Genomic DNA, 27,784 nt, shown 5'->3' on the forward strand with positions numbered 1-27,784 from the left:
TGTTTTGCCTGAGCCAGAATCTTGCCTTGTAGCTTAGGTTGACCTTGATCTTATGGAATTTTTCTTGCCTTAGCCTCAAAGCACTGGACGTAGAGGTGAAGGCCACCATTCCCAGGTATTTTTTTTAAAGTTAAATTAAAAAATTGAATGCTAGTGATGCACACCTTTAATCTCAGCACTGCAGAGGCAGAGAAGACTAATTTCTCTGGGTTCAAGGCCAGCCTGGTCTACATAGTATGTTCCAGGACACCCCAGGCTACATAATAAGACCCTGTCTTGAGAAGAGAAAAAGAAAAAGAAAAACTGAGACAGGGTCTCACTGTAGCCCTGGTTAGCCTAGAACCAACTCTATGTAGACCAGGCTTTGAACTCAGAGAAGTCCTGCCTCTGTTCTCCCTACTGCTCAGATTAAAGGTATGACTCACCCACAGTAATTTATTTATTTTTAATTACATGTGTGTTTGTGTTTGGGTATATGTTTGTGAGTAAAAGTGCCTGGGGAAGGCAGAGGTTTAGGTCCCCCTGAGGTTGGAGTTACAGATCCTGGGGACTGAACTTAGGACCTCTGTAATAGCACTGAGTTCTCTTACCCATGGAGTTATCTCTCTAGCCCTGTAAATATATTCTTATCACATAGGATTTGTCTAAGGTGCTGGATGTGGTGAAGCAAGACTTTAACCCCAGCATTTGGGAGGCATGGGCAGGAGGATCTCTGTGAATTATAGCACAGCCTGGTTTATAAAGCTAGTTCTAGGACAGCCAAGATTGTTGCACAGAGAAATCCTGCCTCAAAAGACACCCCACCCCCCAAAAAAAGGTAAGACCAAAATAACACACACACGAGAGAGAGAGACAGACAGACAGACAGACAGACAGAGACATGCCTGAGGTTAGCAGTGGGCTAGTAGTGAACTCTGCAACTGGAGCGGTGAATCTGCCTAGGTGCAGGTTGGATGGCTAGTCCATTTGGTTTTACACTAAGCTACTTCCAACTTAGCTTTTAAAATAGTGAAAGATGTTATTTTCAGTAGCCCTACCTAACAATCCTTCACTTTCTCAAGTATTTAAAAACTAAATAGGGGGCTGGAAAGATGACTCAGGTGAAGAGCACTGTCTGCTTTTCCAGGTCCTGAGTACAATTCCCAGCACCCACATGGCAGATCACAATCACCCACACTGGGATCTGATGCCCTCTTGTGGCATGCAAGTATACATGTAGTTAGAGAACTCATATACATATAATAAATAAATAATTCTTTAGAACTATATTTAAAAAAAAGAAACTAAACAGAGAACAATCTTTAAAAAAACTCAATAATCTACTAAGGTATAATTTATAAACCATAAACATTTCATTTTAAATACAGAATCAGAGTTCTGACGAACATATATATCATACGTTTTTTTAGTTTACATTGTGGTTTTACCTTATTTACTTTTAGATAATTAATTATCCTCTCACACATTATACTTGGACTGAAGTTTCACCTTCCTACTCTTTACTCAGTCCCTCCCCACCATATATCATGGTTAGGGACCCCTTTTCTTCTCTGTGTTTCTGTAAATGGGAATCAGCACAATGTACAAAGTATATACCATGGAGCAGAAAGATCTGGAGCAAAGTGAGTAACTGTTCACCCAGCTTACCTCCCGTTCTCTCCTCTCCAGATAGGCTAGCTCTTGCTCTGATTGTTTTATTTTCCGATGAATTTCCAGGTTTTGCTGAGAATACAAGAAAATTTGTGAGTATAGGTCTAGGAAAACAACAACAAAACCTGCCTAGAAATGCTTCTAGGCCTTCCCCAAACACGTAGGGCTGTAACTTTTGTTCTGACCGAGTCTCTTAAATGATTAACATACCCTACAACAAGCAACCCCTAACTAGCTCTGCCTTAGTTTCATCAATAAGGAAGCTAAATAATAATTGACACAAAAATTAATTACATGGTAAATCATATAAGAGAATTTCACTCTAATTTCTCTCTTTTTAATTGTATGAGTATGAACCATCCAGGATTGAAGTTCCAGATGTTTTTGATCCTCCATGTGGGTGCTGGTAGGAAACGTGGGGACATCTACAAGAGGCTCTAGTACTCTTATGACTCCCCCATAGCTTATATATTTAAATGTATGGTCATTAGGAAGTGGTGTTACTTGACAACGATTAGGAGGTGTGGCCTTGTTGGAGGAAATATGTCACTTGGGTTGGGTTTTGGGGTTTCAATAGCTTAAGCCTGGTATTTTCACTCTCTTCCTGCTGCCTACAATCCAGATGCAGAACTCTAGCTACCTCTCTAGCAGCATGTCTGCCTGAATGCTGCCATGCTTCCGTCCATGATGATTATGAACTAAACCTCTGAAATTGTAAGCCAGCTCCAATAAATATTTTCCTTTTTAAGAGTTGCCATTGGGCTGGAGAGATGGTTCAGCACCTAAGAGAACTGGCTACTCTTCCAGAGGTCCTGAGTTCAATACCAGCAACCACATGGTGGCTCATAACCATCTGTAATGGGACCCAATGCCCTCTTTTGGTGTGTCTGAAGACATTGACAGTGTATTCATATACATAAAGTATTATTTAAAAGAAAATTGTGTCACACGATGTCTAGCTAACCAAAATAAATAAATAAATAAATAAAAGAGTTGCTTTGGTTATGGTGTCTCTTTACCGCAACAGAACACTAAGACAACCACAATCTGTCCAGCCCACAGTTTATCTTCTGATTTAAGGTAAAAATAATAGGAAAGGGGTCTGGGCAAGCCAAAGAAGAAAAATTCACAAGCTGCACTCTGCCTACCACTTACCCATCCATCATCCCCAATCCCTAGACACTCTTTCACAGTCCCAAAGAAATATGAAACACCAGGAGTCCAAAATAGTTCCTGTATAGCCCGGCAATTCCAACAGATCATAGACACGTATGAGTCTATTCCAAGGATCATTAGCAGGAATTTCCCAGATTCCTAGAAGTTTCACAAAACCTCCAAAGTGGTAGCCGGACAAACAATGTATTCACGAAAAAAAATGGGGTTTCTCAAGTTTTGGCAAAGAAAGATTTTTAGTTCTGTATTGAGAAATTCAAACTAGTCTCTTTAAACCTTATGTTGTAACATCTGCTAAGAAATATGAAAGAAATTATACTAAGAACATGAGCCCATCTAGAGGTTTACTTATTTCTTTTTTTAAAAAAATATTTATTTATTTTATGTATACAAGAACAGTGTAGCTAGCTGTCTTCAGACACACCAGAAAAGGGCATCAGATCTCATTACAGATGGTTGTGAGGCACCATGTGGTTGTTGGGAATTGAACTCAGGACCTCTGGAAGAGCAGTAGGAGCTCTTAACCGCTGAGCCATCTCTCCAGCCTGGGTTTACTTATTTCTTTATAATTCGGCTTGCTGGTAAGACTACAGGGGAGAATCAACATATGTCAAATAATGCCCCCAAATAGCTGTGTTCATAACTTAAAGCAACAACCACTGCGAGAAGAGACAGAATCCTGGCATACTTATAGAGTGACAACACGTTATAGCTGGACAGAACCAGGTGACACTAACAAGTATTTTAGAAGACTGGGAGCTTATCTGAGTCTCAGCTGTTAGTTAATGGCAAGTTATCTATCCTTTTCTCCCTACACATCTTGTGTATCTGGTTTGATAGCCATGTTGCTTCAGTTGGGTCTGAATACTGAAGTTCTAAAATGGGAACAGGTAAAGTTTTTTAAAAATTAATGATACGTATGAATGTTTTGCCTATATGTATATATGTACACCATGTGCATATAGTACTTAGAGAGTCCAAAAGAGAGAGGAGGCTAGAAGAGGGCATTGGAACTAGACTTAATAGTCTTGTGTGGTCACCATGTAGGTACTGGTAATTGAACTCAGGTCCTCTGAAAGAGGAGAAAGTACTTTTTTTTTTTTTCTTTTTTTCGGAGCTGGGGACCGAACCCAGGGCCTTGCGCTTGCTAGGCAAGTGCTCTACCACTGAGCTAAATCCCCAACCCCGAGAAAGTACTCTTAACTGCTCTGTTCTCTAAGGTAGGCAAAACCTCTTAATTCACAGCAATTTATGAACTAAAAATCAGAAGAGTGGGAGGACTGGAGGCTGTCTCTGACCCTTTTCCTCCTACTCGGTTGCCTCTTACAGCATTATGAGAACATATGCCTAGTTCGTTATGCTGTACTGGGTTGATGTCCCTGGAAGGCCTGCTCTTTTCTGAGGGGAGGTGAAAAGGTGGAGGGTAGATCTGGAAGAAAGAGGAGGTATATGGTGGGAGATAATGGGAGGAGCAGAGAGAGGGGAAACTGAAGTTGGGATGCAATATATGAGAGAATAAATGAAAAACAAGATAAAACAAAACAAACAAACAAGAAAAAATGTGAACCAGCAAGACGGCTCAGTGGGTAAGGGGCTTGTTATGCAAGCCCGCGTGACCTGATCCACAGAATCCATGTAAAGATGGGAGGAGAGAGAGATGACATGACCATACAGCCCTCTGAATTCCACATATATGCTCTGGCACATATGGCCACACACACATCCTGTACACACACACTCAATCTGAGATGATTAGAGCCAAGGCAGTTGAAGTATCTTCATTCCCAGCAATGGGAAGAGTCAAAGCTGCCTTCCTGACATACCTTGTGCAGGTCTGAGAGCTGCTGATGCTTTGTAAGAACTTCTTTATTGGGAAACTGCCTTCTGCAGAGCAGACAAGCCAGTTTATTCCAGTCAGTGAGTTTGTCTTCTTCATTCTCTTTCTTGGTCAGCTCCTCTCGAGGCTGAGGCTGTGCTGCTCGAGGCTGCACAGGAGGGGCCTGCTCCTCTTCCTCTTCTTCCTCATAGTCACTGTCTCCTCCATATTCACCCAGGAGACCAATTAATGGGTTTACCACCTTAGGCTAGAGAAAGAAGGATAGGGCTTAGCAAAAAAATATAACTTCTATTTTGGGGATATTTTGTTTGATAATGCTTTCTACTTTCTTTGTTCTAACTGATTAGGTTTGGAACATGTCCAGCATCAATTTGGTTCATCTCCCAAATGAAGTGACACAGCTTAGTCTGACTTTGTGAAGGCTAGGAAAACAAGGTTGAGAAAAGAATGGGTAAGAGCAAGAACAGCATTTAAACAGTCAGGACAGTGCGATGGCTCAGCACATGAAGGTGCTGTGTGAGCCTGATCGCCGGAGTTTAGGTCTGAAACCCACAGTAGAGTAGAAAAGAAGAGAACCAACTCCATAAAGTTTTTCTTTAACACACTATTTTCCTACTATTTACACTCAAGAGGAATCCTAAAACTTGGGATACATAGAATCAAGGGACCGAAACCAGACAGGCTTTGGAGTTCCTTCCCCTCCCATACCAGTCCATAATATTAGAATTAGCCTTACAGGAGGAGGACTCTCTTCCTTTTTCACAGTAGGAGGCAGGGGCTTCTTAAAAACGTCTTCTGGGGGAGGCTTCCCCTCACTGGTACTTTCTTGAAACTGACCAATGACAAAGGTAATTTTTACATGATAATCATTAATAAAAACTTGATTAAGGAGTTAGTTTTGATAAAAATCAATCGGTTTTCCAAATCTTCAAACATCTGCAGCATTACAGTGCTTTTGAAAGAACCTTTAGAAGTATAACATTTGCTCCTGGAGGACATCAGAGTAGAGCTCTTAGCATGTGCAAGGACCTCCAGCAACAAACACCCATGCAAGGGACCATCTAAGTGTAATTGTGTGTTTTTAACATTTTAGGAACCAGATGAGGCATTAATCAATACATAGTGTTATTTTCTTCAGTCTTTACTTACAACCCTCCAAGACTCTAGCAGGCACTACCATTATTACCTTCAAAAGGATTAAGAATATGGTAGAGGCAGAGAACGGACCTAAACATAAAGGCAGCATGATTTAAAGTTCCAGTTATTAGATGCATAGAATCGACAAAAGTAAATCTTTTTTCACTTTTTTTCTGTATTTTTACAAATGACAGGACCAGGAAGCATGAAAAAAGTTACACGTTGAACTTCAAATAAATTCCTTCATTTTCTTTAATTTATAACTGATATGAGATGACCCAAGTGTGGTGGCTTAACCCTTTATTCCCAGCAGTGAAAGGCAGGTGGATTGCTGAGTCTGAGGTTAGACTGGTCTACAGAACAAATTCCAGGAGAGCCAGAACTACACAGAGAGACTGTCTTGAGGGAAGGACTGCTGATATGAGGTGAAACCAATATAATTCTTACTAATTAGGCAAGATGTGAAAATATCTATCATTTTTTAATTCTGAAATTTTATCCTAAGGAAGTAATACAAAAAGTGAAATATTATAGTAAAATGTAGAGAGACTAAAGATCCTGGTACCCCCTGGAAGGAGAGAGCTAACCCTTACAACTTGTCCTATGGCCACCACATAGAGGATGTCCCCCTCCCAAAAAACTAAAAAAAAAAAAAAGCTATTTCTGTTACAATTATACCAAGAGAAGTAAAGTGTACATACAGAATCACACACTAAAAGGACAAGGCATAAAAATGAAAGCTGACAGGATAGCTCAGCTAGTGACCTGAGGGGAAGAAGAGCACCAAGTGTACAAAACTGGCTGCATACATACATGCCATGGGATGCATAGCCACAGTGATGTGCCCCCCAAGAACAAATAAAAACAAAGAGGAGTACAGCTGGGCTTGGAGTAGTGGCAGACAATCTTGGTCTACATAGAGGATTCTAGTGAGTACAAAGGTCAGAGGACAACTTGCTGGAATTGTTTCTCTTGTTCCACCATGTGAGTCCTCAGGATCAAGTTTAGGTCATCAGGCTACGCAGCAACTACTTTTACCCATCAAGCAATCTTGCCAGTCCTTATTTTTGTTCTTTAATTTAAAAAATAAGGCGGTGAATGCCCTGAAGCTCTTGGCAAGCCCCTGCCCTAGCCTTGAGTGTTGGGATCCCAGGGATGTCCCATCATGCTTAATCTGAGTTATATTTTTTTCATTTGTAAAATGAAGAGAGCGACCATTCAGATGGAAAAAGGTAAGTAGACTTCTACACCAAGTATTAGGGTTTTGTTTTTGTTTTTGTCTTTTTGTTTTGAGGACCAGATTCTCAGTATACCAATATACTATACTTGGTCTTTTTATTTATTTATTTTTTAAAAGATTTATTCATTTATTATATATAAGTACACTGTAGCTGTCTTCAGACACACCAGAAGAGGGCATCAGATCCCATTACAGATGGTCGTGAGCTACCATGTGGTTGCTGGGAATTGAACTCAGGACCTCTGGAAGAGCAGTCAGTGCTCTAACCACTCAGCCATCTCTCCAGCCCTGGTCTTTTTATTTTATGTGTTTAAGTGTTTTGTCTACATATCTGTGTGAGTATGCTACCCTGTGTGAGCTCCTACACATACTATGTGCATGCAAAGCGCCTTCAGAGACTACAAGAGAGTACTAGATGGCCAGAACTGGAGATTATAAGCTGACTTGTGTATGTTAGGAATTGAACCGAGGTCTGGCAAGTACTCTTAAATCACTGAGCCATCTCTCCAGGCCCTTACAAGATTATATATATATTATGTATAATTATTATAATTATTTATATATATGTAATTAATATATATATTAATTATAAGTACACTGTAGCCCGATATTTTTTAAAAAACCATTTTTTAGTATGTATGGCTTTTTTTTTTGTCTATATAACTACACTTTTACTGTCTTCAGACATACAGAAAAGGGCATTGGATCTCATTACAGATGGTTTGTGAGCCACCATGTGGTTGCTGGGATCTGAACTCAGGACCTCAGGAAGCGCGGTCAGTGCTCTTAACCTCTGAGCTATATCTCCAGCCCCATGTATGGCTATTCTTAGCTTTATGTGGCTATGCACCACATACATGCCTGGTACACAGGACAATCAGAAAGTGAGCTCTATCCCCTAGAACTGGAGTTACAGGCAGTTGTGAGGTACCATGTGGGTTTTGGGAATTGAACCTGGGTTCTCTGAAGAGCAGTCAGTGCTTTTAACCACTGTTCTATCTGTCCAAATGCCCCTCCCTCCACCTTCATTATTTTGTTTATAGAAGATATATATATATATATATATATATATATATTCATATTCTGTACCTGGATTTTTGAAACAGGGTTTCTCTTGTAGTCCTAGCTGTCCTCGAACTTGATCTACAGACTGGGGCTGGTTTCAAATTCTAAGTTTCACCTGCCTCTGCCTTTCAAGTAGTGGGATTAAAAGTGTGCACCACCACTGCTCAGTTTTTGTTTTTTTCTTTATAAGATTTATAACACACACACACACACACACACACACACACACACACGTGTACGTATGTATGTATGTATGTACGTATGTGTTTTGCTTGCCTGCATGTCAGTGCATGCACTTAGGAAAGGATTTAGATCTCCTGGAACTGACTGGAATTATATTATGAGTCCCATGTAGGTGCTGGGTATCACACCTGGGACCTCTACGAGAACAAGAGTTCTGAACTGCTGAGCTCTAGCTCTTGCTCGTCCTAGAGAATGTTTACAGTGACTCTGCACCTTAAACCTAGACCCTCTCTCTTTACAGTTGCCATGTTTTCTATGTCACTATGTGATAAAGACCGCAACTCACAAGCGAACTCACCTTTGTCACTCCTCTGTCTTTTTTCTCCTTGCCATCTCTTTTAGACGTTTCCTTCTTGCTATTTGACTTTCCTTGACTGGTAGATTTCTTTTCCTTGATCTCTTCTTCCTCAGGTGACTCAGGATCCTGGGGCACATAGACTTCTTGCTGTGATACAATATGAAAGAAATAGGTCTATAGAATGCTTGTTTCTCCAGAATTTTAGGCTTAAGGAACATACTTCCCTTCAAGGCACCAGAATGTCTCGTTTACAAGCTGAAGAACCCTTATCAATCTAAGACACCATTTCAGGGGCGAGTATACATGGACACCACCACTGAAGCTCTCAGAACAGTGCTGTTCTTACCTGTAATGCCACAGGGCACTGATTTTCCATACAATCAACAGTTCAGATTCCATAAACTTTCCACTTTTCAAGCAATGAGCATCCAGAGAATCCAGAGAATCAAATACTCAAAAGTAACACATTGTGGGTACTTTTCTCAAAAGACTACTAACAGAGCAAATAAAGCAAAAAACAAAACAAACAAAAAAAGAAACCAAACAAACAAACAAAACAAATCAAAACTAACCTGGGTGTTGGGGTCATAGTAAGTTCCTGCCAAGGGGTCATAATAGTAGCCAGTAGCAGAATCATATATGTAGCAGTCAGATGATGCTACATGGAATAAAATCAGAGCCAGCATTAGTTCCTGTCAAATAAAATTGTTACTGGGGGCTTACTAAGAACAAATAAATAATTAGAGTGGCCAATTCAAAAAGGGAAAGAACCTATATGAGATATACTTTCATTGTTAGGTTAACAATCTCTTTGCTACCTTTGTGATCAGACGGATTTAAGTAACAACTAGTAAGTCGGGGGAAAAAAACACACCAAGAAAAATAAAACGAAAGTTACTTACACTGCTGCCCTTGTCGATTTGTATCTGAGGACCAATCTGAATTTCTATTTCCTCCTCTTCTATCTCGGAAATATTTTTTACCCTATTAGAGAAAGCAAAATTAAAAGCATTATAAGCATTATAGCATTATAAAAGTGTACAACCAGTCACTAATCTTAACAGTCATCAACTGCAGGAAATTCAGTCATCCTTTTAGTTGTCTGAATATTTTAAAAATGACATTCACCATATATTAAAGCCTACCTGATAATAATGCATGTGGTCAGAATGGTCCCCAGAATCATTTCTGCAATACAAAACATGACATATCAAAAGCCTGTTACCAAAAGCTACCTGGGGACTGGCTAATCATACAGATTCACTGAAATTCTTCCTCATCATGTAGAAAAATACACCAACCTAGACAGCAAGCAGGTTAGCTGATCCAGATCCTTGACTGAAACAGCAGCAGATTCCTGCAAAGTAACTTACTGTAGCAAAAGCAATCGACTAAGTAGAGGTGCTAAAGCAAAGCACCTCTGTAACTCGTCTCTCTGATGAGGTATCTCCCGTCATCACCTTTTCAGTAAAGATTAGTAAAGAAGAGTAACTGAGTCAGACATTCCAGATGACTGAGGCCAGGACAATAGCAAGACTATATCCATTTACTGAGGACACTAATGGATGCAGAAACATTGAGAGGCTTTTTTCCCTGCATATTTAAACACATCAACCAGGTGCCCTTACCCAAGGCTGTAACCTTTGCCTTCTGGAGACTGAAGCAAGAGGACTGCTATGACTGAGGTTCAGGCCAGTATGGATTATAGTGTGAGATTCTGCCTCAAAAAGGCAATACACAACAAAGCACTCATAAGCCCAAAACTATACCAACTTTACTGGTCCCTAAAGATAGTAGGCTGTCAAAGCCTAAAGCATCCAGGAATACTTTATACTTATTTATTTATCTATGTATGTACGTATAAGGTCTTGCAATAGACACTTAGGTGGCCTGGAACATGCTATGAGATTAGGCTGGCATTGTACTCAGATTCACCTGCCTCTGCCTCCTGAGTGCTGGGATTAAAGGCTTGCCACATCATGTGCAGGTGGGAATGCTATTTAAAAATGAAAACAATTCTATAATTAGAATAAAGCACCTACAGAAAAAGAAAACGTATAAGTAAGTATCTGAAACAGCTCATGCTGGGAAGTCACAAATGCCCTACTATCTGTCTCTTGTCCAGGAAGAACAATTTCTTCCCTAAGACTGGAGTGAGCCTTACCTTCGTTTTCCAGTGGCTAAGTTTACAGCTACCATCTTCCCATCGATGCTAAACGGTGGATCGAGGTTCTGCAAAATCTTCACTACTCGAAGAGCTTCCTAAAGAACCAAAGACAAACTTGACCCCAAAGATAAACAGGGCTACATCATTAGAAAAAGAACCAAACATAATTTTTAACTTGTTAAAAGATAAAATTACGGGGTTGGGGATTTAGCTCAGTGGTAGAGCGCTTGCCTAGCGAGCGCAAGGCCCTGGGTTCTGTCCCCAGCTCCGAAAAAAGGAAAAAATAGAAAAAAAAAAAAAGATAAAATTACTACAGATAATGCTTTGGTAATTTTTTTTTTAAAAATAATTTTATATGGCCAGATGTAGTGGTGCATAACTTTAAACTCAGCACTAGAGAAACGAGGGCAGGTAGATCTTTGTGAGTTTGAGGCTAGCCTGGTCTATAGATGGGAGTTCCAGGAGAGCCAGAGCTACACAGTGAGACTTGTCTTAAGAAAAGCATGTGCGGATTGGGGATTTAGCTCAGTGGTAGAGCGCTTGCCTAGGAAGCGCAAGGCCCTGGGTTCAGTCCCCAGCTCCGAAAAAAAGAACCAAAAAAAAAAAAAAAAAAAAGCATGTGCAGCAGCACACATACACACACGTATATATAAAATATTCTAACATATTATACTATATATTAATAGTTATATTAAATTATATTACATAAATGTCTCTATACAAAATATAATATAAAATTGAAAGAATATAACATATTTAGATAACTTATATCTAAAAATATATAAATTGCATATTTGTAGGTGTATGCACACCTAGTGCCTGAAGATGCCAGAAGATGGCAACAGACCCTTTGGATATGGAGTTATAGTTGTGAGCCAAAATGTGGGTGCTAGGAGTCAAATCCAGGTCCTCCCAGAAGAGCTGCAAGTGCTCTTAACCACTGAATTGAATCATCTTTCTACCCTTTTCTGGTAATAATTTTTACAGTAAGAGCAGGCTGGTAAAAATAACTGTGGTGTGTGTGTGTGTGTGTGTGTGGTGTGTGTTGGATGTAAGATCTCATGCATGATACATAAGCACCAAGCTATATACTCACTTTTTTTTTTTTTTTTATTATTTTTTAATTTAAAAAGGGGTTGGGGTTGGGGATTTTTGCTCAGTGGTAGACCGCTTGCCTAGAAAGCGCAGGTCCTGGGTTCGGTCCCCAGCCCGGAAAAAAAAAAAAAAAAAGATGGGAGTCTCCTTGGGCTGCTCAGGCTGGCCTTGAACACACACATTGTAGCACATGAGAGTCTTGAACTTGCCAACTTGCTACCTCACTCCCTAGGGTAGTTGGCATTTTAGGCTGTGCCGCCATGTCCAACTAAAAATAAGCCTTTGAAATTCCCTTCTCTTAGGTTGCAATTCCTTTAGATCCAGATGCAACTTTCTAGCATATCTGAGAAATAACGATTTGCATTACTAGTTTTAGAGACCCTATCTCTCAAAACAAACAAGCAAACAAAGGAGTCTATTATACACCTTTTAGAAAAATAGGAAATGTCTTATTACTATCAAATATAAAACCATTTTAAGAAAAATTTAGAAAAGTCACTAAAATGTACAAGGGTTTGGTGCTTAGATCTGTTCTCAAAGTCCATATGGAGTTCTGTCATTTTAGGGCAGGAACTTACCTAAATGAACATTAGTCCCAAAGGAGAGAATTTAGTACTGATTCTTCCCAACCTCCCTCCCTCATTATAAATTGAGACAGTGGCTCACTCTGTAGCCCAGGCTAGCCTTGAACTTGTCATCTATATGCTTCATCTTCCAGGATGCTAGGTCTATAGGCATATACCCTCATACCCTGCCTCTCCAAACATTATTAAGGCTTCATCAGTCATCGGTCCTCATTTTAAAGCAAGAAATACTCACTGCATGTGAGTCGAGGTCTATAAAACCATAAGTGTGACCCATGGGGCCAGTTCTGTTCTTGATGATACGGACATTGGCAGTAGTGAGATGCACGTAGGGCTCCAGCACTTCAACTATCACTTCGGGTGGAGTAGAACGATAGATACGTTTTAGCATAATTGCTGAATGAAACAAGCACAGAAAGAGATATTAAGGATAGAGACATAAAATTTGAAGTGCCAAGAACTTTAACAGTCATTTTTAATCTAATACTATTTTACTCTACTAACATCTTTTTTTAAATTAAGAAATACTTCTCACGTTTCTTTTTATTACCAATACTTAAAACCTAAAATCACAGGGCTGGAGAGATGGCTCAGTGATTAAGAGCACTGACTGCTCTTCCAGAGGTCCTGAGTTCAAATCCAGAAACCACATGGTGGTTTACAACCATCTGTAATGAGATCTGATGCCCTCTTCTGGTGTGTCTGAAGACAGCTGCAGTGTACTTATATATAAAATAAGTAAATCTTAAAAAAAAAAAACAAAAAAACTAAAATCACATCTTACTGCATTTTAAAAACTATACAGTAATTTGCTATATAGAAGCTATAGCTCCCCTGACGAGTAAAGCTGGCTGAAGACAGCACCTTCTAAGCCAGGCACAGTCCCACTAGTGTATACAACAGCTGGATAGAGGCTACGTGGGCTTCTAGTCTGTCACCTAATTTGACAAATCACTCACTTTTGCTCTCTCCATCCTGGCGTGTCTCTCCAGACCATGACTCCTTTTCTCGGTCTCTTCGGAAAGTGAGTCCTTCCCTTCGAGAGTGAGGGAAGTATCTTTCTGTCTCTCTCTTCTGATGTCCCAATCTTGACTCTTGGCCTTCCTCCCGCTTCCTGAGTTCATGCTCCTTATCAGCAGGTCGTGGCTGGTTGGGCTGTTTTTCTGAGGGTACTGGAATGGATGTTTTCTGAGGTTGAGGATAGGATACTAGTTCTTGCTTGACTTCTGTCAATAGAAAAATTTAAATAGAAAACACATAAGACTTTATGAAACTAACAAATTCCTTCAATATCATGTTGGAAAAACCTACAAAAATTTTCTGATGGTTCTTGAGAAAAGGTCATTAAAAAAAATTAAGCAGGGTCTAGAGAGATGGTTCAGTGGTTAACAGCACTTGCTGCTCTAGTAGAGAACTTGGTTCAGTTCAACATCACATGTCTGCTTATAATCCTCTGTAATTGCAGTGCCAGGGAGTCCTATTCTTTTTTCTGGCATTTGTGCATACCAAATATTCAAGTGGTACACATTATGTACATGCAGTAAATATGCACATAGATTTTAAAAAAATTAATCACGGGTCTGGAGAGATTGCTTGGCAGTAAAGAGTGTTTACTGCTCTTGCAGAGGACCTGAATTTGTCTCCCAGCATGTACATGAGGCTAGGCAGCTAATGTTTGCCTCTTTGACCTCAATAGCCACCCCCCGACCCACCCTATGGGTAGTTTACACTCACACTGACACATAAAAATACATTTTAAAACAAAACACTCAATCCTAATTGGAAGTTGAAGGAATGGTTCAGAAGAAGAATAATCTTGTATAAATAGAATAAACTTAAAAACAACAAGAAAAGCCCAGCATGATGGCCCATGCCTTTAATTCAGGTAGCAGTAGCTGGCAGATCTGAGTCTGAAGCCAGGACAGCCAGGACTGTTATACAGCGAAATCCTATCTCAAAAAACCAAATCAAACCAAACCAAACAAACAAAAAGAAAGGCCTTAGAGATGGCTCTGTGGTTAGGAACACTAGCTGTTCTTCCGGAAAACCTGGGTTCAGTTCCCAGCACCAACTTGATAGCTCACAACACCTGTGACTCCAGTTACAGCTGCAGTTCTTGGCTCTCCAGGCACCATGTACACATGGGCCACAGCTAGACAAGCAAGCAAAACCAATACATACAAAATAAAAAATGGAACGCAACAAACAAACTAAAAACAACAACAAAACTAATCACTTACCTACTTACACACATACAATAAATTCATCTTAATACCTGCTGTGCCTGATTATTATTTCCAACAATAGGAACATGTAGGAACTAGCACTTGGGAAGCTTAGCCTGATGATCATGAGTTTGAGGCTGGTTGGGGCTACATAGTGAGATTCTGTCTCAAAAAGGCAAACTAAAAGCTGGTTTTGACAGCACACATCTGCAACAACATCACAGTCCTTGGTAAGTACAGGCAAGAGAACCAGAAGTTCTTCAAGGTCTACAAAGTGAGTTGAAGGCTAACTTGGGCTATATTAGACTGTGTCCCAAAATCAAAATTTGGGAGACAGAGGCAGGAAGATCTTTGTGACTTCAAAGCCAGCCTGGTTTACATAACAATTCCAGGCCAACTAGGGCTACGGAGGAAGAACCTACATAGTCTCGTACTAGGTCCTGTGTTAGAGCCTCAGTGTACAGGACAGAAAAAGAGGAAGGGGAAAAGAATAAAGGGTAAAGGGAAGAGATAGAGAAGGAGAAACAATGTAGCCACAAAATTAGCAAAGACATAGTTGCTAAGGACTTAGTGGCATATACCCAGAGAACCTGTCTAGATGCCTTCTTTCTTCTACTGTCATAATACAGCCATGGCGGACTATTATTTAGAGGTATAGTTTTGTGATTTATTTTCTTCTCATAATTAAAGATAATTTATTCATTTGTTTAATTTATGCATATTGCTGTATATATATATCATGGCATGCATGTAGAAGTTAGAGAGTAACTGTCAGGCGCTCCCCAGCGAGCCTTTTTCACTGCTAGTCTTCTTTCTTTTTTATTTTTGTAATTCATTCATTGTTACTAAGGAAGCCATGCAGCTCAAAAAGAGACATTCTTTGGGAGCACTGTAGTGGTTATTTAATACTAACAGTGGATGATCAGTGAATATATATGATTGCTTTTCCTTGTGTTTGTGACACACGGAGGATCAAACACCTGCTGTGTAAGGGTTTTCACAAACCACCTGCCCAAGCATGTTAAGAAGTCTTTCTTGAGTCAAATGCTAGAAAATAGGTTACCAAACCTAAACTGTACTCAGGGGAGAAAAAAAATAAACAAAAACTCAACAGGATAGTGGTGGCACACACCTAATCCCAGGACTCAAAAGGTCAGAAGGATTTCCTAGGTCAGGGCTGACTTGCTCTATAGAGCAAGTTCTAAGACAGCCAGGGCTACCTAATAAGACCCTCGAAAAAAATGAAACAAAAGAAAACAAACATCATCATTTTTAAAATTGGATATTTTATGTATTTCCATTTCAAATGTTATCCCCTTTCCCTCCCTCTCCCATTCCCCCTCCCCAATCCCCCTGATTCCATGAAGACGCTCCCACTCATCATTTTTTTTTTTTTTCCTTTTTTTCGGAGCTGGGGAACGAACCCAGGGCCAAGCGCTCTACCACTGAGCTAAATCCCCAACCCCTCATAATGAGTTTTAAGACAGGGTTTCATTGTGTAGACCAAGCTGGCCTCTGTGTCATAAAAGGTAACCCTATGTCTGCTTCATGAGCACAGTGATGAAACATGCACAAGCACACCCGCTCCTCTCTGCATCTTCAAATTAGTGTGTTCATGACCTGTGTGCAACTACCAGAGTGCACATGTTGAAGTCAGAGACAATCATCAGGAGTCTGTTCTCTTCCTACCTTGTTGTGTCACGGTCTCTCTTGTTTGGGTTGCACTGCTTCATACTTTAGGCTAGCTGGTCAGTCAGTTCTCATCTCACCACAGAACTTGTGCCAGTATTACAGATGTGTGTTACCATTTCTGGCTTTTTTTTTTTTTTTTTTCCGGAGCTGGGGACCGAACCCAGGGCCTTGTGCTCTCTAGGCAAGTGCTCTACCGCTGAGCTAAATCCCCAACCCCTATTTCTGGCTTTTTAACATGGGTTCAGGGAACTGAAATCTACTTCTCACTGAGCCATCTTGCCAGATCTGAACTATATGTTTTAAAGCCAACCAGACTTGTTTTTAGGGTATCAACTCTTTGTTCTCTCCTTCCCTCCTTATCCTCTTCTTTTAAAGCTTAGACTCGTTTTTCTACAACGTTAGTTTTGATCAAAGGTACCTTTTGTTTTTTTGACAATGCTCTCACACCCTTGATTGTCCTGTTGTAGTTTCTCAAGTACTAGGGTTATAGGCGGGGTCATGTATATGTATCTGTCTGAGGTATGTACATGCATTTACATGCTCAGGGAGGAAAAAAACAGAACTCTGGATACTCTGGAGCTGGAATTAAAGGCAACTATGAGCTGCCTTATGTGGGTGTTGAGATCCAAACTCAGAACTGAAAGAACTATATATTTTCTTAACCACTAAACCATCTCTCTAACCCCTGAGGTGACTATTTTTAAAAATAAAAATAAATTATTTGTTCATTGTTTACTTACCTTCCTTTGGGCCCTTACAGTATGAACAACAAGACTGATGCCCACCAGTGCTGGCCTTACACTGCAGGGAAAAAAGAAAGAACTCATGTGACCCAAACCATTTTTTGAAACCTAAATATCCAGAACAGTAATAACTGACAAAAATGAGAAAGAAAAAAAAATCCTAGGATACCATCAAAGTATTTGATAGCTACATTTATTAACGATGGCAGACGGACCCTGCTGCTTACCAGCTGTTTAAGTGTTTTATGCTCCAACAGCAGGGTCAGTATCTTAACTTGGTAGGCAGGCATAGTTAAGTATTATTAAACTTATATATTTTAAGTAAACAGCTTAATAATATTTAGTAAGCAAGTAGTGCAACCACTGTCATAATTTTATTTAAAATCACTTTCATCATTCCCAAAGAAACTCTTGATGTCATTTTCTACCCTTAACACGAGGCCCATAAAAATATCCATATACGGTCATCTGCCTGGCATAACATCTTAAAGGGTCCTCTAAGTTATAGCATGTATTAGTTCTTCTCTTCATTTTATTACCAAGTGATATTAAAAACAATCTAAATTGGCTCAGAGGTTAAGAGCACCGACTGCTCTTCCAGAGGTCCTGAATTCAACTTCCAGAAACCACATGGTGGCTCACAACCATCTGTAAAGAGATCCGATGCCCTCTTCTGGTGTGTCTGAAGACAGCTACAGTGTACTTATATATAATAAATGAATAAATCTTTAAAAAAAAAAATCTAAGGCTGGAGAGATGGCTCAGTGGTTAAGAGCACTGACTGCTCTTCCAGAGGTCCTGAGTTCAAATCCCAGCAACCACATGGTGGCTCACAACCATCTGTAATAAGGTCTGATGCCCTCTTCTGGTGGGTCTCAAGACAGCAACAGTGTACTCCTATATAATAAATAAGTAAATATTAAAAAAAATCTAATTCAGGCAGCAGTGACGCACAACTGGGTTGATCCCAGTAACTGTGGTTAGAGGCAGGGAGACCTTTGTAAGTTTGAGGCTGGCCTGATCTACAGAGTGAGTTCCAGGACAGCCAAGGTTACACAGAGAAACTGTGTTTTGAAAAACAAAACAAAACAAAACAAAACAAAAAATCCCAATAACCACGGTCCTGACTTTAAGGATAAACATAAAAATTTAGACTAAATTAGAGAATCTGAAAAAAAAATATATATGAATTTGTTTTTCTTTTTCTTTTTTTTTTTTTTTGAGACAGGGTTTTTCTGTATAGCCCTGGCTGTTCTGGAACTCCGAGATCAGCCTGCCTCTGCCACCTAAGTGCTGGGATTAAAGGTGTGCACCACTGCCCTCCCAACCTAGAGATAAATGAATTTCTGATAAGACTTCAAAAGGATTCAGTTAGTGAAATAGTTTCTTTAGTGGTATATTAAGAATTGAAAAATCCAGGGTTGGGGATTTAAGGCCCTGGGTTCGGTCCCCAGCTCCAAAAAAAAAGGAAGAAGAATTGAAAAATCCCATATGCCAAACATCAAAGTTGCACCCTTAACATCACACAATACAAAATGAATTAACAGAAATCAATGATATTTCTTTTTGATATGGTCCCCAGCACCATAATATAATCAAAACATTTCAATAGATTAAAACCTAAATATGCAGGTATAGTAACACACACCTTTATTCCCAGTATTTGGAAGGCTGAAACAATCCCTACGAACTACATAATGAGACCCTGTATTAAAACCAACCATCTACCAACCAAACGACCAAGTAAACAACCAACTCATCCATCTCTGGAGTAACATAGTCAAAATTTTAGCATAAAGCACAGGGTCAAGTCTTCATAAGTCATATTGGGTAATTTATATTTCACAACACAAAGCCAAATAATTCAACTGAAAAGGTCAAAAGAATCACTGAAGTTTTCTTCTAAGAAGATACACAAACAATTACCCAAAAGATATGCTATATATCATTAGTCCTTAGGGCAACACAAATCACAACAGTGAAATAGGTCAATGGGTAAATAGATGTGCTGTCAAAACTGAGGACCCAAGTTTTATCTCTAGAAACCATATGATAGAAGGGAAGAACCTGGCTGGAGAGATGGCTCAGTGGTTAAAAGCACTGACTGCTTTCCCCGAGGTCCTGAGTTCAATTCCCAGCAACCACATGATGGCTCACAACCATCTGTAATGGGATTTAATGCCCTGTGTCTGCAAACAGTGACAGTGTACTCATATACGTAAACTTTTTAAAAAGGCAATTAACTCCTGCAAGTTGCTCTAACCTCTTCCCTTTCTGACATGTGTTTGCACACACACTAAAACAAACAATGTGACTATAAAATTATGAGTTGTGGGGGCTACTGGATAAAGGGGTAAAGACTCTGTTGCCAAGTATGACAACCCGAGTTCAATCCCCAGTAGCCACAGAGTGGAAGGCGAGAACCTACTCCCAAAACTTGTCCTCTGACCTCCACATGGTGCTACTGCAGGTGTGTTTATTCACACAACATGAATAAAAAAATTTTAAATTATAAAATACTATATATGTCAACTGGGATGGCTATCAATAAAAATGGTAAATGTCAAATATGTGCAAGAATGTGGAAAATTTAAAATCTTTTGCACTGCCAATGAGGATGTATATGATATGGCAGCGGAGTATGGAAAATGATTTGGTAGTTCCTCAAAGAGTTGAATATAAACTTATTACTATGATCCAACAATTCCATTCTTGGGTACATATGCAAAGAATTAAAAGAAGAAAACTAGAGAAAAAAAAACAGAGAAAAACTAGTACATAAGTTGTACTATTCACAAGAGTCAAGAAGCAGAAAAAACGTGCATCAATTGATGATGAAATGATCTAAACCTATATAATGCTCAGCTATAGGAAAGAATGAAGCAGTGATTAATGCTCTTATTTCTGATTTCATTATATGAAATGTCCAGAACAGGCAAATACAGAGACAAAAGATAAGTGACAAGCTAGGACCTAGAAGAAGGGAGCATGAGTGTGACTAATGAGTTGATCATTCTGGATGATTTAATTAAAAATTTAAAGAGCTAGGAATGTGGCTTGGCCTGTCAATGTCCCTGCCTGTCTAGAATGAATAAGGTCCTGTCTTCAACCTGTGGCATCTTTTTTTAGACTTATTGATTTATATATATATATATATATATATATATATATATATATATATATATATGAATATGAGTACACTGTCGTTGTCTTAAGAGGCCACTGGATCCCATTACAGATGGTTGTGAGCCACATCATGTGGTTGCTGGGAATTGAACTCAGGACCTCTGGAAGAGCAGTCAGTGTTCTTAACCACTGAGCCATCACTCCAGCCCAACCTGGGGCATCTTATAAACCAGTTATGGTGGTGTGTGCATGCAACTACAGCACTTGGGAGGTGGCGGTACAACAATCTGAAGTTCAAGGTTATCAGGGCTACATAACAAGTTTGAGGCCAGACTGGACCATATCAAACTCCATCTTTTTCTGTTGGTGGTGGTGGGTTTTGTTTGTTTTGTTTTGGAGACAGGGTCTTAGTATGTAGCCCTGGCAGTCTTGGAACTTACTGTGTAGACCAGGTTGGTTTCTACCTCACAGATTAAATGTGTGCACTGAGAGCTCTGAGTGTGAGGTCAGTTTGGTCTACAAGGCTAGATGCAGGACAGCCAGGGCTATACAGAGAACCCGTCTCAAAAAATGACAACAAAAACAAACCTTCCTGTCTAGGGAATGGTTTAGCCCACAATGGACAGGCCCCCCTACATCGATTAAAAACTAAAACAATTGTCCACAGACATTTCCACAGGCTAACCTGAGAAAATTCTTTATTAAGACTCTCTTCGGGGTTGGGGATTTGGCTCAGTGGTAGAGCGCTTACCTAGGAAGCGCAAGGTCCTGGGTTCGGTCCCCAGCCCCGGAAAAAAAAAAAGAAAAAAAAAAGACTCTCTTCCCAGGGCTTGGAGAGAAGGTTGAGCATTTGAGAACACTTGCTCTTACAAGGACCCGGATTTGATTCAAAGTACCTACATGGTGGTTCATAATTCTCTGTAACTCTAATTCTAGGGGATCCAATGCAATCTTCTGTCCTCCATGGACATCAAGAAAGCAAGCCATGCACAGACATATACACAAGCAAAACAAACATTTACAAAAAAATTAAAAAAAAATAAATTTTATAATGGAGATTGAACCCAGACACCAACATACTAGGTGAGTATTCTACTACTGAGCTATATTATATTCCCCCAGTCCAAAACTCTGAGTGTCACTTCTCAATAACTGTGTTCTGAGACAAGTCATCTCACAGACAGGGTCTAAACAAGTAAGACAGGCTAGCTGGCCAGGGAACTCTGGGAAGAGGCCTGTTTCTTCTTTCCCAGTGCTGATCACAAGTATGCACCACTACGCCTGTGTTTTTTATTTTAGTGTGGGTCCAAAGGATCAAACTCAGGCCCTCATGTTCACATGGCAAGTTCTTCACTGATTAAGCTATCTTTCCAAATCATATATATTTATGGTGTATTTGTTGTGTGTGCACAGGCAGAGACTAGGGAAGATATCAGGTGTCTTCCTCTACTATGCTAGCACCTTATTATCTGAGAGAGGGTCTCTCCTTCAGACCTGCAGTTCAGTGTTTCATCTATGCTGGTTGCAGGTTAATCTGCAAGTTCCTGATAAATTCAGGTCTTCTTGCTTTCTCAGCAAGTGCTCTTAATCAATGAGTCATCTTCCCAGGTATGTGTACACACATACACATATATATGTATTTATGTATATATGCATATACATGTATGCACATGTACCTATATGTATGTGTACATATAAAAATGTGTGTGTGCATACACATACACATTCCCACTTGATAAAACATGCATCGTAAACTTTATACAATTTTTTGTAAGGAATTTTTTATTGTTCTGGCTGGTCTAGAACTCATTTTCTAGACCAGCTAGCTGGCTTCGAACTGAGAGATTTGCCTGTCTACTTCCCTAGAGCTCCTGGGATTAAAGGCCTGCACCACCACGCTTATCTTGTAGTTAATTTTAAAACTAATAGCAATAAAAACTGAAATTGAATTTTCAGTCTTATTGTGATAAGACCTCCAATAAGAGTATGGCTTAAAATTTTCATAGGTAGCATTCCTAGAGATATGAAGATGTGGAATGCTAATTTTTTTAAACTATTTTATTGAGTGCAATGCAAGGACACAGTGGGTTAGGTGGTAACTAGAACACTGCCTCTGGGGGTCGGGGATTTAGCTCAGTGGTAGAGTGCTTGCTTGCCTAGGAAGCACAAGGCCCTGGGTTCGATCCCCAGCTCCAAAAAAAAAAAAAAAAAAGAACACTGCCTCTGTAAGGCTTATTTCCAAAACAGAATTTTTAGTACTTACTCTTTTGCAGTACCAAAAATCTGGACTTGGTACATATTCAAGAGTGACTTCTTTGTCATGGATCATTAGAGTTCCCTGTAAAAACAAAGACAAAAAAGCCATTAACTATAACCCTTAGAGTAACAGAGACAGGAAGGCACACATGGCCTTCCCAATTCCCCAGCTGAAACATCTCATGAAAAATAAGAATGTTCACCAATGGGTGGGATGGCTGTTTGTTTATGCCACAGATTTGGAATCATGTGTGTGGCAAAGTGAGATTAAGTTTAGGGAAGTGGGTGGGAGAAGGTAAAACTTGTCTTCTGCCTTGCCTCCAGCAGGCCAGGGCACTGTCCTCGGCATGCTATGCCCAGTTACTTCTCCAGGTCGCATAGGGAACTCTCCTGAGTTCTCTTGAGCAAGCGCACATTCCTCACTTCCACACTATTAAGCACAGAGGCATAGGTTCTCTCCCAATTACCTTCTTTTCTATGCCTAACACATTTCCTTGGAGAGGTAATAAGCTAGTAACTTTGATGTCTAAAGTATTGGTTATACAGCAAAAGCACCTGGAGAAAGAAGTACGACACCAAAGACAGGAAGAAAGGAGGAAGGTGAGAGTTTCACAGCAGATTATATTCTCAATAGCAGCAAACTGAATGGCCAGTAGCAGCAACACCTGTGGTAGTTACAAGGACAGCAGCGGCAGCATCACCATTCAGATTTGGAGCCTACAGAGCAAGCTAGCCCTAAATCTGAGGCGCAACAACTGGCAAATAAGCCTCTGGGAAAGCTGGCACAGAAGCAGGTAGGACAAGGTGTCTCAACAAACCTCTTATAGAGCTTCCTTGCCTATTTCGGATAAGTCACAAATTCTACTTCATATTAAAAATGTTTAATAAATATGAGCCAGCCAATATATTAGAGCAGAGAGGGGAAGGGGAAGGGTCTCTGCTTACTGACAAGGGACCCTCACCCATGCTGGTAATTGAACTAACCGAAGGTGCGACTCTGGAACTAGCCCCTGCGCTGTGTTCACTCTCCGCCCTCTAGGGTCCTCTGTGTCTCCTCAGACAGGGCTCTGAATTATACAAGTCATTTCCTTGCAATTGGACCTCAGTTTCTTGCTTGAATCCATACATCTGTCAAATAATGCTTTACCTCTCTGCTTTTCACACCAAAAGAGTCAAGAGAAATACATAGAATAAGATTATTGTCTTATTAAATAAAACCAAAGGAAAACTGCCCACCTAACTGGGTCTTAGAATCTAGTTTCTGACAAACCACTTCTGTATTGCTCTAAAAGCTAAAGAACAATACCAATAAAAATTGCTAACATATACTAAGCATTTCTCAGAGCCAGAAACTGATAAGTGTGCTATATTACTCAATCCCCTAAATGATCCCATGAAGCAACAGTTTCACTTTACAGATAAGGAACCATGTTCAGAGAGGCTGGGTGACCAGCTGCTGAATGTCAGCACAGAATTCATTTAGGACTACAGAGAAGGTCCTCCTGGATCATTTATTCACCAACTTGTGCTTGGTATTAGGAGCCCCAGTCAGGAAGGAGATCTATATGAAGGGAGAATCATGGTTACACTTTTCTGTTAAGCTTTATGTAGGAAAACTGGTCAATGCAACACCTTTCCAAACCAGAAGATAGTGTATCTCTGCACATCTCATTTGGGAGATCCTAAGTTCCCCCAAAACTCAGGAGTTAGAGGAAGGAGGATTATTAGTTCAAAACCAGCCTGGTCTACATAGCAAATTCCAGGCCAGCCAAGACTACACAGGAAAACCCTGTCTCCAATAAATGAACAAACAACCAACCCAGGCTAGTAAGATAGCTCGGTGCATAAGGTGCTTACCACACACGACAAACTGAGCTCAATCCACAGGATCCATATGGTGGGAAGACTGATTCCTACAAGGTGTTCTCTAACTTCTACATGCACACCACACATAGCACACTTCCCCATTGATACACTCTCTTAAAAAAAGGTAAAAACCAAAAAATGCTAAACTAATATGGACTCTGGAGTAGGTTCCTTAGATTTGAATCTTGCTTCTATTCCATGACCTTCAGAAAGGTCCTCATCTTCCATAAAATGGGACTAACAATTCTTTCTTTTGTTTTGGTTCTTTTTCAAGACAGGGTTCCTCAGTGTAGTCTTAGCTATCTTGGAACGTGCTCTGTAGATCAGGCTAGCCTAGAACTCAGAGATCCAACTGCCTGTCTCCCAAATGCTGGAACTAAAGGCATGTGCCACCATTGCCTTGGGATTAACAATTCTTAACTGACAAAATAATTGTAGAGATTATGTTAATTAGGCCATGTACAAAGCTTATTACAGATCATAAAGTGAGGGTTTAAATAAATGTTGATTACTCCGAACCCTAAATTCTCAAAAAAGGACTAATATTAGTCGATAAAACTAGATGGAGTCAAATATCCACTTAACCTTGCTAGTTTGTCAAATAGGCCATTTCAGAACCTACTTGTCTTGTTTGTTTATTTATGTTTTCAAGACAGGGTTTCTCTGTGTTGCAGTGCTGTCCTGGAATTCACTCTGTATACAGGTCTGGTCTCAAACTCACAGAGATCTCTGTCTCTGCCTCCTAAGTGCTGGGATTAAAGATTAAGTGTACCACCACTGCTAGGCTTACTTCAGTCTTCTTAAAGACTAAGCTTTCAAAGGGAATGGTCACTGTGCGCGCGCGCGCGTGCGTGTGTGCGTGTGTGTGTGTGGGTCCAGGTTGGCCTCAAACTTAGAGGACAACCTATCTTTGACTACTCAATGTTCTAATTAAAGATGTCTCCCACTACTCTGGGAATAACCTCTATCTAAATGATAATATTTTATTTTAGTTGTTAAATTGCTGGTCCAGTTTTTAAGAGTTCACAATAAATCTTATTGGCTTTACATAGCTAATATAGCTTAGTGAGTTCTTGTTTCAAAGACAAAGAACTGAATAGAACCATTCCCAGACACCCAGAATGCTCGGCATTAAGTACCTCAGGAGGGATGTATTGATTTTAGAGCACACATCTGTAATATCAAACCTCCAAAGCAGGAGGTTTGCCATTTGAACACTGAACAACAATCACCCAAAGCACTACTGTGAATTTGTATATTCTAATTCACCACTTGGATGCATCAGTGGATTTAGGAATTTCTAAGGCAAAAGATAACGTTTTATAATTCTCAACAGACAAATATGCTGTTCCAGCAGTTCTGATCGATAATCCTTCATCACAGGAGTGGACTACTAGTCCAGCCTAGCGAGGAGTCCCATAGGTAGGCCAATTTTACGATTATCTTCTATGTTTCAAAATCAGTCTCCCTTCTCTCTCTCTCTTTGGAGACTTGGTCTTATTGTGTAACTCTGGCTGGCCTGGAACTCAACGAAATCAACCTACCTCTGTCTCTTGAGTTCTGGTAAAGGCATGTACTACCTACCATACCCAACTTAGCTTCCATTTGGCTTCAAACTTCCAGCAGTTAGTTCTCCTGTCTCTACCTCCCCAGTGCTCAGCTTGACAGCAATGATCCCTTATCCTTTCCTACAACTCAAGCAGACGTCATAGTCAATCCATACACAGCTAGAGAAATCAAGGCACACTGAAACTGTTAAAAACTGTGAAATGGTTTTAACATTCCTGTTGAAGAACAGTCAATTGTTCTAATAAGAACAGTCCTGGGAAAAACTTAAAAATGAAACAATCAGGGTTATCTATGGCTCGATTACCCAGCTATCATCCAATAAGGGTAGCTCAAATATACAAAGTATGGGAGTGACAGATATTCACTGCACCCTTCCCCAGCCCTGCCAGTTCGTTTTCCAGAGCAGAGATCTGCCAGTATCTTCTAGAGAAGTAGCCTGTGAGGAAACAGGTTAGTAAACTGAGAGAATGACACACTTTAGTGGCTGTCCACTCTTCTTTTTTTTTTTTTCGGGGCTGGGGACCGAACCCAGGGCTGTCCACTCTTAACTGTCTATTACCTACCATTTTCACATACCAGGGCATTTTATCCCTTGTGTCAAAGGTCACTAGACTAATAAAGCAAAGGTACTATGAAGGAAGGTGCCAGTCTAATCAAACATGGTAGCCGAGCTTGGAACAGAGTGTCATGTATTTAAAAGTAAAACCTAAGACATCCTTTCTACAGTGCTCAACTAAATTTACATTACACTAAAAACCACAAAAACCCCCTCAGGCCCAAGGGGGATATTGACAAAATATCATATAGGTATTCGGAGTTTTAATGAGAAGCTGTAAAAAGGCATACATACTTAAGCTGAGAATGGCAAAGCAACAGAAAACTCACTCTCTAGCACACAAAAGTGGAACAAATTCTGAGACTGAAAACCACTGAATTCAAACATCTACATCCATTTCTTTTTCACTAGCTGCTTTTAAAGACAGTCACCCTGTGAGAGCTTACGTTATTTCAGACTTTAGATATGCCCCAACTTCTAGTAACCAAGCCTTGAGGTACTGCAAAGTGCAAGACCACTGCCAATAAATACTTCGACAAAATTATACTTGATACTGAGACTACGACTGCTGTGTGTCTTAGTTAAGGTTTCATTGTGGTGAACAGACACCATGACCTAGGCAACTCTTATAAAGGAAAACATTTAATTGGGGCTGGTTTACACTTTCAGAGGTTCAGTCGATTATGATGGTGGGAAGCATGGCATCATATACACTGACATGGTTCCTGAGGAGCCAAGAGTTCTACATCTTGATCCCAGCCAGGAGGAGACTGTCTCTGTACTGGGTGGAGCTTGAGCACTTGAGCCCTTAAAGCCTGCCTATACAGTGGCACACTTCTTCCAACAAGGCCACATCTCCCTTGGGCTAAGCACATTCCAATCACCATACTGTGTAACATAAAAGACATTAAACATTCAAGTATACAAAGAAAAGGTTCATGAGTAGAAAAACTTATATAAGCTTTGTGACTGTAATTAACATGGAAAAATTGTAATCTCTGCTGACTTTTCTTGCAAACATAAGGTGAGAAAGATCACTGATGACTGAGAACTAACTTATTGATCAGAAATAATCTTTAATCTTTACTCATAGAACAATTCATTACAAAGACATTCCTCACAACAATCATTTCAACTTTAGTACACTGAGACTCTCCTGAGTATATGGAAAACCTACTCACATGAAATGGATGACCAAAGATTACAGAGCTAATCATAATAAAGTATGAAAGTAAGATTTTCTTTTTAAGTAGCTTTTTTTT

The 27,784-nt window shown here is 39.9% G+C and overlaps 1 protein-coding gene across 2 annotated transcripts in view; it reads right to left on the bottom strand.

The window, feature by feature from the left end:
• The window catches only part of Rbm6 (RNA binding motif protein 6), a 97,533-nt gene that overhangs the window by 5,384 nt on the left and 64,365 nt on the right, over window positions 1-27,784 (bottom strand). The window contains exons 1-13 of one of the 2 annotated variants that reach the window (XM_032910570.1): window positions 23,516-23,682; window positions 22,539-22,613; window positions 17,147-17,207; window positions 13,449-13,715; window positions 12,725-12,885; window positions 10,808-10,905; window positions 9,789-9,831; window positions 9,546-9,627; window positions 9,216-9,301; window positions 8,644-8,790; window positions 5,397-5,492; window positions 4,647-4,907; window positions 1,648-1,722 (exon numbers count right to left, since the gene is read on the bottom strand). In XM_032910570.1, the coding sequence (XP_032766461.1) occupies window positions 1,648-1,722; window positions 4,647-4,907; window positions 5,397-5,492; window positions 8,644-8,790; window positions 9,216-9,301; window positions 9,546-9,627; window positions 9,789-9,831; window positions 10,808-10,905; window positions 12,725-12,885; window positions 13,449-13,715; window positions 17,147-17,207; window positions 22,539-22,604 (1,443 nt within the window). In that variant the 5' untranslated portion in view covers window positions 22,605-22,613; window positions 23,516-23,682. Of the gene's footprint in view, window positions 1-1,647; window positions 1,723-4,646; window positions 4,908-5,396; window positions 5,493-8,643; window positions 8,791-9,215; window positions 9,302-9,545; window positions 9,628-9,788; window positions 9,832-10,807; window positions 10,906-12,724; window positions 12,886-13,448; window positions 13,716-17,146; window positions 17,208-22,538; window positions 22,614-23,515; window positions 23,683-27,784 lie in introns of those variants that run through there. The other variant, XM_032910572.1, reaches the window with a different exon arrangement.

The sequence above is a fragment of the Rattus rattus genome, chromosome 8 (assembly GCF_011064425.1).
Source record: "Rattus rattus isolate New Zealand chromosome 8, Rrattus_CSIRO_v1, whole genome shotgun sequence".
Classification (NCBI taxonomy): Eukaryota; Metazoa; Chordata; class Mammalia; order Rodentia; family Muridae; genus Rattus; species Rattus rattus.